This window comes from Catharus ustulatus, chromosome 6 (genome assembly GCF_009819885.2).
Source record: "Catharus ustulatus isolate bCatUst1 chromosome 6, bCatUst1.pri.v2, whole genome shotgun sequence".
Classification (NCBI taxonomy): Eukaryota; Metazoa; Chordata; class Aves; order Passeriformes; family Turdidae; genus Catharus; species Catharus ustulatus.
In genome coordinates this window covers 50,133,598-50,146,140 of record NC_046226.1, presented here as the reverse complement: position 1 = coordinate 50,146,140, position 12,543 = coordinate 50,133,598, and the positions used below count along the sequence as shown (strand labels likewise).

At 41.7% G+C, this 12,543-nt stretch overlaps 2 protein-coding genes across 2 annotated transcripts in view; both read right to left on the bottom strand.

Moving 5' to 3' along the window:
- Positions 1–539: 539 nt before the first annotated feature.
- Positions 540–4,820, bottom strand: RPS13 (ribosomal protein S13). The gene is made up of 6 exons (XM_033063862.1): positions 4,725–4,820; positions 4,428–4,476; positions 2,813–2,891; positions 1,739–1,908; positions 1,294–1,394; positions 540–617 (listed from the first exon to the last, which is right to left on the bottom strand). The coding sequence occupies exons 1-6, from the start codon at positions 4,745–4,747 to the stop codon at positions 584–586; spliced, it is 456 nt and encodes a 151-aa protein (XP_032919753.1). The 5' UTR covers positions 4,748–4,820; the 3' UTR covers positions 540–583.
- A 171-nt stretch (positions 4,821–4,991) lies between these two features.
- Positions 4,992–12,543, bottom strand: part of PIK3C2A (phosphatidylinositol-4-phosphate 3-kinase catalytic subunit type 2 alpha) — a 50,199-nt gene continuing 42,647 nt past the window's right edge. The window contains exons 27-33 of the mRNA XM_033062480.1: positions 11,942–12,149; positions 10,064–10,188; positions 9,545–9,662; positions 9,371–9,452; positions 8,856–8,965; positions 8,495–8,620; positions 4,992–7,992 (exon numbers count right to left, since the gene is read on the bottom strand). Of these exons, the coding sequence (XP_032918371.1) occupies positions 7,810–7,992; positions 8,495–8,620; positions 8,856–8,965; positions 9,371–9,452; positions 9,545–9,662; positions 10,064–10,188; positions 11,942–12,149 (952 nt within the window). The 3' untranslated portion in view covers positions 4,992–7,809. The remainder of the gene's footprint in view (positions 7,993–8,494; positions 8,621–8,855; positions 8,966–9,370; positions 9,453–9,544; positions 9,663–10,063; positions 10,189–11,941; positions 12,150–12,543) is intronic.

The following is a 12,543-nucleotide window of genomic DNA, read 5'->3' as shown; positions in this document are numbered from 1 at the left end:
ACGCTGGCAACAGTGACTATGCAATAGCTCCTGCTCTTTGGATTTAGGGAAAACTCTTCCAGTAAAGACACAACATCTGAGAAATGCTAAAACTGCTGTCCAAATCTCGAAGATTACTCTTAAAACTACTTAAAAATGACAGCAAGTTACTGCCAGGAACTGGCTGACATCTGCTTAAGCTCTCTGCACAAGCAACAGCTCCACATGACCTGTGATGAATGAATTAACCTCTCCAATTTTCTCCTCTCACCTCCTGCATAACCCCTTCTGCAATGGGTTTTCTGTATTTCCAAATCTTCCTGCTGTCACTGCTTTCTCCCCCCAGCTCTTCTGCAGGACACCAGAGGAACAGCCCCACATGAATAAAATGCATATGCAGTGAGTGAAGAGGGCACTGCACTAACTCGAGTCTCTCAGGTAATAAAAAACAAACCAGTTTAAGCAGACACCAACATCCAGCTGGTGTAGCACTGCAACAACCATGACCCAGATGCAGAAGTTCTAACACACCAACCAAACAATTTAGAGACAACACCAACTCAGGTAACGAAAATTTATTCTTTCAGTAAGTCACAGCCAGCTCTTATGCGACCAGGGCAGAAGCTGTCGATGATTCACTAAAAAGAGAGAAGAGAAAGAAACAAATATTAATTGCAGAGGCAGTTTTTCAAACTAGTTATCACAAACAAAGCTTCAGTCAGAAGTTTAAACTATCAGTTAACTACTATCAGCAGCTACATCACTATTTAAAAATTTTTGTGGCCTAAAGACTTGACTCTTCCTTTCACAATAAAAATCCTAGGGTGAGAGCACAAAACCATATATTTAAAAACAGGGCTAGCTACACTTGAGTCTCCTTAGAAAAACACGGCCAATCATAATATCTATGGGAATTTTATAGTGGTTACCTCTCGCAGAGAAATGCTCTGAGTTACTTCCCTTTTTGTCACAGCTACTAAGCCATTTCTCACTGAGCTTTCAAAGTGACACTACACTAACTATAAAAGTAACTGAGAACCAAGATCATAGTTTAAAGTGTTATAAAAATTACCTGGTAGTGACTTCATTTGTTGGGACCATGCTTTTTATCCAAGAGTCACAACAGTCATTTTACTCATGTGTAAGTTTCACTGATTTTTCAGGTGCTTATTCATGAAAACACTTGTTCTCTGCTGCCTGATGTGTGATACACACCTCTCACAATGCATTCCTCACCCTCTGAGTAACAGCCCCAGCACAGTTTACAAGACCTTGCAGTCTTCAGTGCCAAAAAGAATACAGAAGATGACTTACTACTTCCAGTTGGGTGGCAGCACTCTCTTGGTTTTGTAGTAGCGAGCCAACCTATGGATCCTGCTCTCAATCAGAATCAGGCGGAACTTGGCATCTTTGTCCTGGAAAACAAAGTTACATTACAACCCCAATGTTACAGATTTTTCAATAGAGAACTCAGATGAGTTTCAGTAAAGCAAATAATCCACAGCTACTGCTAAAAACTTCACATCCCCATTACCAAAACTTCAGCAAAGTCAGAGCAGGATCAGAAATATATGGCTTAAACATGGCTTTTAAAACCCTTTTCAAAGCCATTCTCCTTGACTGAAATGCCTCCCCAGCCTCAGAAGTTTACTCAAAAGGGGGCTAACAGCACACAGAGTCTTTGCCTTGTCAAGCTGCACATGAACTGCTGTGTCATTTAAAATCAGACACTGAGTTATCTAACTACAGGAGCACTCACCTTTCTGTTTCTCTCAAGATGCTTGCGAACAGCAACTGCTTTCTTGATCAAGTGATAGAGATCCTCTGGGAGGTCTGGGGCCAGTCCCTTGGATTTAAGGATTCTCAGAATCTTGTTGCCAGTAACAAAGCGAACCTGGGCAACACCGTGGGAATCCCTCAGGATCACACCTGAAACAAACATGTACCCTTACACTGAAAAGAAGATACATACACCAACAAATCTTGGTAAACTGACCTTACAGTCAACAAACTATCCAAAAAAAGGTCCTCTCCAAGTTAAAAACCTTGCTAGTGGCAACTGAAGACTGAAGAAATGGCAGACAATGAGTGAGCAAAATGCAACTTACAGAAGCTGAAACACTTATCTGGGAACACTTAAAAGACAATTGACTCCCCCATCATGCTTAGGCAGATAACACCTGAGGTGCCCATCTTTTCCAATACCACTGGAAAACTTCCAGCAGGACTCATTAAAGCAATATAAAGTATTCAATCACTCTATGGATCCCCCTAGAAGGAATTAATACTGCTTTCAGGATTATAATTAAAAATCCATTTACACAGCAGCTACTTACACTGCATACACAGCTCATGACCATAAAAAGCTGTGCCATGCAAACACTTCAGCTCTGGAAGGGTTCAAACCCCAAAACCAGTCCATGGTGCAGCTGCAGTGCCTGGCTCAGCAAACCCCACAGGGCTGCTGGTATTGGAAAATTTCCTCTAGGAAACTGGGCACACCAAACTTCCCTGTAACACCTATTAATGGCCATTCCTAAGGATAGGCTAGAAGATGAAAAAGATGCTTCAAGTCCTCACTTGTAAAAAAAACCCAAACCAACCCACTGCCTCACCAAATATGCCCCCTGCAAGAATAATATGCATAATATGCCAGTGTTGAACTTGCTTATCCCTGTAGCAAGATATTATCACAGGATTTAGTGGTATCCACAGTGAACATATGCTGTGCTCTCTTAGCATATCATTTAACATAGGCTGAAGGAACAACTACAGTATTACAGTCAGCAAAATGTGGGTTTGTCCCCATTCAGGAGTGGTTTACATTCCTTACCAATTTGGGAGGGAGTCAGGCCTTTTTTAGCCAACTTGTAGATCTGTTCCTTTACATCATCAGAAGTAAGTTTCAGCCACTAAGGAAAATTAGGAAAAAAAAAAGCCAAACTGATAAACAACCACTTAATACAGAGGCACAGGCAAGTTACACGAAAAGTTTTAACAAATGGTAGAAAGAGATGCTTTGTAATGCTTAAAGAACTATAAAAGAACTGAAATTGGACTTTTAATGATACAGACATTTTTCAGCATATATTAAACCCACAGTGCTAGTGAAATGCCATGGGGGAAGGCAGAGGTAAAGATGAGAGTCTCCATTTAAAAATCTCCATAAAGCCTCCAACCAGCAGCTTTATCACCATTTCACTTTAACTGCCACACCAGAAGCAAAATTCAATGTTTAAGACAAAAAAAAAATCACTGCCCTTGGGAAGGAATTCTTTACCCACGTCCTTTCACAAATACCAAAACTGAGACCCATTTAGCCACCTCTCAGTAGTACCTACAGAGATTAAGTGAAAAATCAGACTTTAAGTACATTAATTAATTAAAAAATGAAACTAACCTACCTACCATGATAGGCCTGTGCCTTTCCTATTAATTCTATGTTAAACAGTGTAGATAAAGCCACTGCTTCCCATGATTATCAACGGGAAAACAACACCAACAAGTTACATTATCATGACTTTCCATGAGCTACAGAAGCTCCCGATTTTTTTTTTTACTTTTTAATACTATCACAGTATGAAACAGAAAAGCACAGCAAAGATAAACACGGAAGTTCTCTAAAGATTGTCATTTAAGACAAAATAGCATTTGATCATCCTAATTGTTACTGAACAGTTTAACCATCAGCAGTACTTCCGGCAGCTACATATTACCTTACTTTTAATCATATCTATTTAATTTCAGATTTGGGGTTTATGTTCTCATTTCACTGTTTTTCACTCCATGCTTTTCCACATGCACAAATTGTTCCTTCTGCCAACAAACAGTTCCTCCAAAAAATGATCTTGCAAAGGAGGGCAGAGAGAGCCTTTTTAAGTGGAAGTACCCTTGAGAGAACTAAGGGCACACCAAAACTACCTCGTTTAGTCCCCTGACCAACAAATTAGTTGTCATTATTTTTGAAGGCAATCGATTTATTCCACAATTACAAACTCGAGCTTGAAAACAATTATTTAATCTCGAAGATTTATTAGCATGCAGACTCGAAATACTTAAAGAAATACTTAAATAGAAAAAGGTATGAAGACGAAAAGACCCTTCTTTGCCAAACGAACCATCTGGCCAGGAAAAGACTTGCTCCTCAGTATACTAAAGAGGATCTCAGAACCACGAAATTTCCATGAAATTTCTGAAGATCCAAGCCCCTCCCCAAGGCAGAGTCACTTAGAGCAATCACAGAGGAGCGCATCCCGGTGGGTACTGAATGCTTCCACAGAGGGAGAGCGGGGAGCCTGTTCCATCACCCAGCAAGGCAGCATTTACACAGGCCGCAATTTGGAAGTGATGACGCAAAGCAGTTCGGATCTCGTTTCCTTTCCCTCCGTGGGCACCCCGAGCTGCGCTGCGGGTCCCGGAGCGGGGAAGGGGCTGGGGAAGGTACTCACCGTGGGCACGCTGCGCCTGTAGGGCAAGGCCGACTGGGACAGGCCCTTTCTGCGGGAACAAGCACATCAGACACTCAGCGTCCGAGCTGAGACTCGGCCCCTCAGCCGTGGCCCGAGCCTTCCCCACCCCGCCGCCATGTTCGCACGGCCGCGCGCTTCCCCCGCCATCCCCACACGCGGCGGAGCGCTCCCGCCGCACCCTTCCCGCCTCCGGCCCGGTCTGCGGCGCCCCCCGAACCCCCTGAGCAACCCCGGGCCGCTCCACCGGCGCGGTCCCGGCCCGGCCTTGCTGCTCACCCCGGAGCGTGCATGCGACCCATGATGGCGCAGGGAAGAGAGAGCAGGAAGGGAAAGCCCCGCCCACGCGCTTACGACGGGAGCGCGGGCCCGCCCCCCGCCCCGTCAGAGCCAATCAGCGGCACCCGTACGGAACGCCCCGCCCCCAGCCCCGCCACAGCCAATCAGCGGCGCCCGCACCGCACCGCGCGCGCTCCCTCAGTGTCCCGTCCGCAGCGCCCGCCTGCGGCCCCTCCCTTCCCGTCACAAAGCTGGCCACGCGTTGGGTTTTATTCCAGAATAGTGTTTAATGTACTTACAGGAGAGTTACGGAGTCACAGCGAACCCGCCCGACGCGGGGCCATATTGTACATCTTTATTATCGTTTAATTAATTAAAGCATTTGGTTCTCAGAGATACACAGACGGAGGGAGGCGCCCTGCTCTCGCTGCCCTCCGCCCCGTCAGGGAGCGCCCGGCAGGGCGGGCCCCGGCCTTAAGGCAGGTGACGGGGGTCTACACAACCCTACAGTTGTAAAAATAGAGAAAAGAGCGTTTACCAAAGATCGCACATGCGGCCAGAGACAGGCAGCTGTAGGTCGTACAAAGGCAGTAATAAAAAGTTCAGTGCAAAGTTGGAGGTTAGTAGAGGAAAGGTCTAGCGCAAGCTGCTGCTCTCGGGTACCAACACAAGGTCTGGAGGGACAATTACACTTCTGGCTGCAGGTCACACGGTGCATAAAAGATTTTTTTTTTCCTTTTCATTAAACAAGATATAAAAAGCTGTTAAAACTACATTTTCGAGCTACTTAGCAAACTGGTAAATTCCATCCCAATCAAGTATTTCCCTCTTTCACATCCATCTTGGTTTTTCTATGTAGCACGGTAAATTCTTATTGCAACAATCAGGTTTTTTTTCATAATTGAGAATAGTGCAAAGAAGTGCAAGCTTGGTGCTGGTCCTCTACACGTGAGGAGAGGCCAAGGCCAGATCCCATAGACAACATAAAATCCATGACCATAAAAAGCTACAGCCAGTGACGAATTTGAAAAGGAAGGGAAAGGCACAAAATGAGTTAAGCTATGAAGAAGGTTAAATCAGAAGTCAGGACATGTGCTAACAATAATACAGTACTATACTTTTTTTTTTCAGTCCAGACAACTGTTAAAACTGAAAATAATTTAAAAAATTATTTTAGTTTAATTGTATTTTGTGCTGTAAGACACTGTGCTTTAATAGCAAACTGCAAAAAAGGCAGTCCATATTGCTTTCATTTTATTTCACAATGGAACGTTTCACAAAAACAGTAGTCTACTTTCCTGTGTTTAAGTGACTTGTGATTCTAATGATGGAATGGAGTAAGTCTCAAAAGCATCAAGTGAGCAGGAAATATATCTAGTTAGTTACATATTATTTACAGGCTATGTACTAAATGAAAAATATGCAGAGGATGCCTACTACAACTGGGATTTGTTAGCGCCCATTAGTATTGGCCCAGTTTCTAACATTCAAGGTATCATTAGCTTTGTAATTGCAATAATTCCTATGAAATTGGACCGTGAATCATTTAGGCACCAGGAGATTCAAGTTTACTTCTCTCTTCTGTATTGAAGGGAGATTGGTCAGTAGCAGGGGAAGGAAAACTGGATGATAAAACAGGTTTTTAGTGTTGGGTAGATAAAAGGCTTTCCCTGTATTGTGTCCTTGTCTATAGTTGCATATTTCATTTAAAAAGTCTGCTTCAAGATTTTGTACTAAAGAAGTGTGCAACTTTAGAGCTTTGTTTACACAGAACATGAACATCCTAAATCCCAAATTAGGTGAACACAAAGGTGACACCTGTAGTGCAGAAAGGCCTAATTAACCAGTGGTATTAACAGGAGAAAGTGACACTTGCACTCCACTGTCACAAGATATTCAAATGGAATATATTTTTCCATACTTCCTTGGAATGAAGTATTTTAGTGCGAGTAGTTCTTACTGGGAGTGAGAAACAGTATTGCTGTGAACTGCTAAAGGAAAAAAAAACCCAGCCAAGTTCCTCTCTCAAAGCTGTTAACTGAACTAATTTCTGGCCTGCAATTCATCCAGCAGTAGTGCTTTTCAACTAGAGGCCACCCTTTCCCTGGAAGCACAGATGCAAATGCCACTTTGAATTAGTGTTTGAATCTGTTCCACACTTAATCACTGCAGTATCGAAAAATTCTAGAAATTACAACAAAAATCCCCACTGAGAAGCTGGGCACATTCCCTACGGTAGGTACCACATTCAGCCAGTCTTCATGCAATTTTTGGAGACCATGGGTAGAAGATGAAGTAGAAAAAACATATTTAGGTTGAACAAATTGTGAAGATCAGTATAAGTGATGCTATTTGTAAATAACACATCCTGGGAAAAGGCTTCCAGTAGAACCTGCAAGGTATCAAATATGAGAATGTTCCCCTTTTATAAGGAGCTGAAAGTTAGTATGTATACATATTTAAATACCAGAAATGAGGTAAAAGAGAAGCATTTGAATTATAAGGCACCATTATTTACAACTTCCACCATTGGCACTCACTCCAATAAGCTCAGAGAAGCATGAACCTGGGATTAGATGTAATGCTAAGGAATTTTTCCAGCCCTTCAATCTTCATTTCTTCATTTGCTGTGCAGCCACCAAAATTTTACCTGTCGCTCTTTTCTGTGATATCTCCTTAGTAGTGGGAATGTAATCCTAAAATATGCAATTTCTTTGATGTTCTCCAGCATCATGTCATGGATGACACAACAGAGGCAACAAATGAAAAGCAAAAATGCACTCCATCCATGGGCCTAATGACTGAGTTATGGTTCAACCAACCAGGATGGTCAAACTGCTCATCTCACTTTCACCAATGGTTTAAAAATCCCTTCCTTTACCCACAACTCTTAAATGTTTACAAATGATGCTTTGATAACATCACATGGGTATGAACCAGTTTTGCAATCCTCCAAATTAGGCTACCTGAACATTGGTCCAATGTATCTGTTGAAATGGAGAGTCCCTTGTTTTAAGATGTACAGGTTATCTTCAAGTAGGAAGATGCACAAAGCACAAGTGAATACACCTGTTCTGGTCTGAGTTCACAGGTAGGGTGCAGCAGTCAGTCGATACCAGCTCACAGTCTCCTTGCTCAGGTTGAAGTCCTTCAGGGGGAGTGTAATTCCACCTAGGAAGAAGTTCTCACGTAACGATTCCGCACTGAGCACGCTCAACTGAAGCTCCCTCTGTTTCAGAGTTTCCATGCTGTATCCGCTGTACACGAGCTAGAGGGTGAGAAGTCAAGAATTTTCTGGTTAGCCAAAAGAAATTACCCAGACTGACAGATGTCTCAACTACACACTGTGACCATTCAGAATGCCCCTTTCTCAGACAGTGGGCTCAAGGACATCCCTATTTTATTTCATGCTCCCAATGTTAAGTATTTAAAATGACTGAATTACTATCTACATGCCAAGACTTCTGAATTCATTTTTCTCCACTTCATCAGTCAGTGAATCCAGGGCAGGGGGATTTTTAGTTTTAAGATTCCTTACCCTTTCCACATCACTCCTCAGAGTCAGTCTGAGGAATTTCTGCTTCCTTGTAGTAACACACTGATCCACTCAGTTGCTTTATATTTAAACAGGGTACAAAGTTTTTGAAAACATTTCCTTTTCCATTTATATACATTCACGTATTTTTTTAGACAATATTTTAATTATTGCTTAGAATTAGAGATTGCAGTAAGCTATAGGAAGTGATCACATAGAATTAATTCTAACTTGCCATTTCATTGAAAGTTGGGTTTCTTGTCTTCCGGGAGATTTTGGTTTTGCGTTTGGATGTTTTGTGCGTGTCCGGAAGTAGATAGGTTTTCACATAGGGATTTGGATCTGCACCATCTTCTGTAACCTACAGCCAAAGAAACAAGACAACTTAGAAAACTAATTAGTGCATAACTATTCACATTTTTTTTCAAGTGTCTAGACTTTGCAATCAACCTAATCAAAAGCAGCAGTTAATTAAGCAGGCAGTTGGAAAATTTAGAGGAAGAGAGAGAGTTTCACTATTCCTGCATCAATCTAAGTCAAGATGGTAATTAAGAAAATGGAAAGTCTTTGGCAGTGAGTGCAGTATCTCCACTTACCAGGTCTTTGATGTGCATCACCATGACAAATAGAGTGCTATTTCTATAGGATATGGATAGCTTCACTTCTCCTCCCACTTTGCCTGAGGTAGGACTTCCTGGACTTGTATCTGAAATAACAGACAAATATTTCTTCTGTAATAATGGGACCTTTTCATCACTACTACACTGACTTATCACATACAAGCCTTAGATCAAGTTCAGTTCCTGATTTTATTTCTAGTTCGCTAACAGGAGCAAGGCCCCTTTAAAGGTTTTTCCATTCTCTCGTAAGAACCAGTTGGAGGTTTGCAGTGAAAACCTGAATAATTCAGTCAAGCCATAAACAGGCCCAAGTGACCACACAATTATTGCAATTTTTGGTATATATGTCCTTGAAACTGTATGTAGGCACACTAGGAAAGACAATGATGCATTTTTCAATGAGAAAAAACTACAGTTAAGTAAAAAGCATTTCAAAGATTCCCACTGTAAATGTGTCATACTATATCATCCAATTTATAAACATTCCTTACCTGCAGGTCTGGCTATTCCATCTATTCCTTCCACTTTGTCATCACGAAGTAATGGATGGAAAAAAGTATAAACAAGATCACACTAAATTTGGAAGAAATGTTACATGTTAGTTAAAGTGTTAAAAAGCACCAAAACTTAAAAACATGCATTTGATTTAAATTATGTGTACTCACTTCTGCCACCTCTGGAGAACTGTTCATCAGGCTCTGTATGTAGCTGTTGAGCTCCACTTTTCTTTTGGCTGCTACATCTTTGATATGTGTTCTTCCCAGAACCATCTTATTAGGAAAGCTGCATAAGAACAACACAGTTTTCAGTTAATTTATCAGAAGTAAGTACAGTAGGATTCCATTGTTATTTATACCCTGAAATGCAGACATCTGGTTTTTTGTTTTATTTATTTTTGCCAATCCAGAGTGGAAACAGCATGCCAGTAGGTCATGACACTCCAGAAAGGCAAGGAAATATTTACACCTAATTATTATATGTGATATGACACACAGACCACAACACTGAGATGTTCCTCTGGATCTCCTCCTTGCTGAGACAACTGTTTTCTTCCTCAGTTGCGAACTTTGAGGTCTAGTTTGCCCCTCAGCAGTTTTGTCTCCATTTCAAGCTATTTCTTCCTCCACCCAGCCAGGAGCAGTTATGTTGCTTTTGTAGTAGTGATAAGTGAGTTAGGAACATACCCTGGTAACTTCCAAAGAGGAAAGAGAATGCCAAGTTTGTTGTGGAGCTCCTGGAACTCATCAAATGTCCGGAAGACAAACGTTGGCTCAACCTGCCCTTCTCTCAAAACTCTCACTACATAGATCTGCCAAAAAAACAAAAAAAAAGTAGCTTATATACAAATATTATGAAATGACTTAACAACAATTTTCTTCACAGTCAAGACTTTCTCCTACAGTAATCCTTCTCCTGAATGCATACCCCATTATTATATCCCTTATTACAACACTTGCGTTTCACAGTAGAGGCAGAATTATGAGTAGCCCTTAATGCAGAGTAATGTCACATGGTCTTCCCAAAAGGTAATGGCACAGCTGAGAGGAGGATGATGAAGGTAGGTAAGGCTGAGCTGTGCACACTCTCCCTTTGAAGTCTCATTGGAAATTCATACCAGGTATACAAAATGTTAACACTGGTGCAGGATTACAGCGAGACATGTATCTGTGGGGCCAGAACTACCACAGAACCTTTCAGGTGTATTTTTAAAATTTAATTTCTTTCTGGTTCTAAAGGATTCTGCTTTTAAAGTGATAATTTGGTGGGAGGATGCAAGTGCACACATTATACAAAAAGAATTTTTCAAAGTATTGTGGTTACAGTCCCAGGACACATTCACATTATTCAAGGGAAATTAAATTTGAGAGCTGTACAGAAAATTCAGTTCAGTGGCCTCATTTTACAGTTAGAAGAGTTAAACTTATATAATTTAACTTCAAAAATCTAGACAGAATCTAGACCATCCTAACAGTTTCCTGGAAGAGGCGAGGCTGTTTTTGATTAGCCCATGAGTACTCAAATACATTTATGATACAGTGATTCAGTACAAAACTTTTCACTTTCAGCATGACTCAGATTTTTTCTACCTCCTTTGCTGGTGTCTTACCAGATTAAGACATTTACAGCAAACACAGTTTGGAAAGAGATGTGCATTTGCATCTATCAATATAGCTGACTTTATAAAAAAGTTCAGGACAATGTAACTTAAGCTGATTACTCCAGCCCAGCAAACAGCAGTAGAGAAATAAAACAACTAAAAACAATTGAAGAAGGTTACACATCTGCATAAGAATACAAACATTAAGTCTCAAAGTGTAACCCAGGTCTATTAAAATCCTAAGGGCAAATTGCAATAGTTAGTGCCTCTAGTAAGACTAAGAGTGTAAGTTGATTAGTACAGGAAATAATGCTTTTATTTAGGAGGAACAAATCAATTTTTAATGGAAGGTCAGATCAAAACCAGAGTGTCTGATTTAACAACTCCTACTCACGAAGGAGCCATTTTATAGAAGGCAGCTACATAACAGCCCATCAACATGACAAATTCCTGTATTTTTAAATAATCTCCAACACTACTTCTGCCCTTTCTACTTCATTCTGGGTGATTTTTAGAGGTGTTCTCATTTTGAAGAAGATTATGGGATGCTAGAAATGCCAGTCTGTACTCTAGCAGTGCTGTTGCTGGCTTACTCTGGCCAGCAGCTCAGCACCCACACAGCTGCTTGCTCACTCCCACCCCCTCAGCAGTGGGGAGAACAAGAGCAAGAGTGAGAAGATCTGTGGGCTGGGATCAGACAGTCCTGGGGAGGGAAGGTGACTCAAGGCAATCACCAGCCCACAGGCAGATCCATGCTCAGCCAGCTTCCAAACAGCCACCTTGGAAGATGACCCTCTCCCATCTCCTGCTTTCCTCCTCCGTGCCTGTTTTTTATTGCTGACAGTGATACTATAGGCAGTGGAATATCCCCTTGGCTGGTTTTGGTCAGCTGTCCCTGCTGTGTCTTGCTGGAGGAAAATACACCATTATCCTCCCTGGGTGGAACCAGCTCCCACATACTTACGTAATGTTTGTCTGGGTTGTATCTCTTCTGATACGTGAACACAGACACTTGTTTGATTCGGCCGTCTTGTTTGAGGGAATAGGTTTTAGCAGAGAATGACAGGATGGGCTCATCATTAGAGGGCAGACCTGAGAAACGCAGCTGAGCCAAGTTGTGAATGAAGAAATTGAACTTTGTGGCAACACTTCCCAGACTGGATTCGATCAGTCTAGAAAAAGAAAATGTCAAAACACACAAAAGTGATTCTGTCAATGCCTCATACTTAAATCTAAGAAAAAGAAACCCTATTACTTAATGACAAAGAAAAGGTTTTTAAGAGTGATCAATGGGCTATATAAATAGTATCATATCAACATTTAATAGAAGACTCAGTATCCAAACTTTGGAATAGGTTTTTATTGAAGACAAGAAGGCTGTCCAGACATGCATCCAACTCTGGAGCCCTAGCAAGACATGGAGCTGTTGGAGCAGGGCCAGAGGAGGGCCACAGAAATTATCAGAAGGATGAACACCTCTCCTGTGACAGCAGTCTGAGAGAATGGGGATTGCTCAGACTGGAGAAGGCTCTGGGGAGATTTTATTGTGGCCTTTCATGGGGAGGC

Bases quoted from the DNA above. Each gene is read 5' to 3' on its own strand.
- RPS13 (XM_033063862.1), bottom strand. From the start codon at position 4,747: ATGGGTCGCATGCACGCTCCGGG. The intron at 2,892-4,427 runs GTGAGTACCTTC...AATTTTCCTTAG, and splicing joins ACAGGCGCAGCGTGCCCACG to TGGCTGAAACTTACTTCTGA. The intron at 1,909-2,812 runs GTAAGGAATGTA...TGTTTGTTTCAG, and splicing joins CCTGACTCCCTCCCAAATTG to GTGTGATCCTGAGGGATTCC.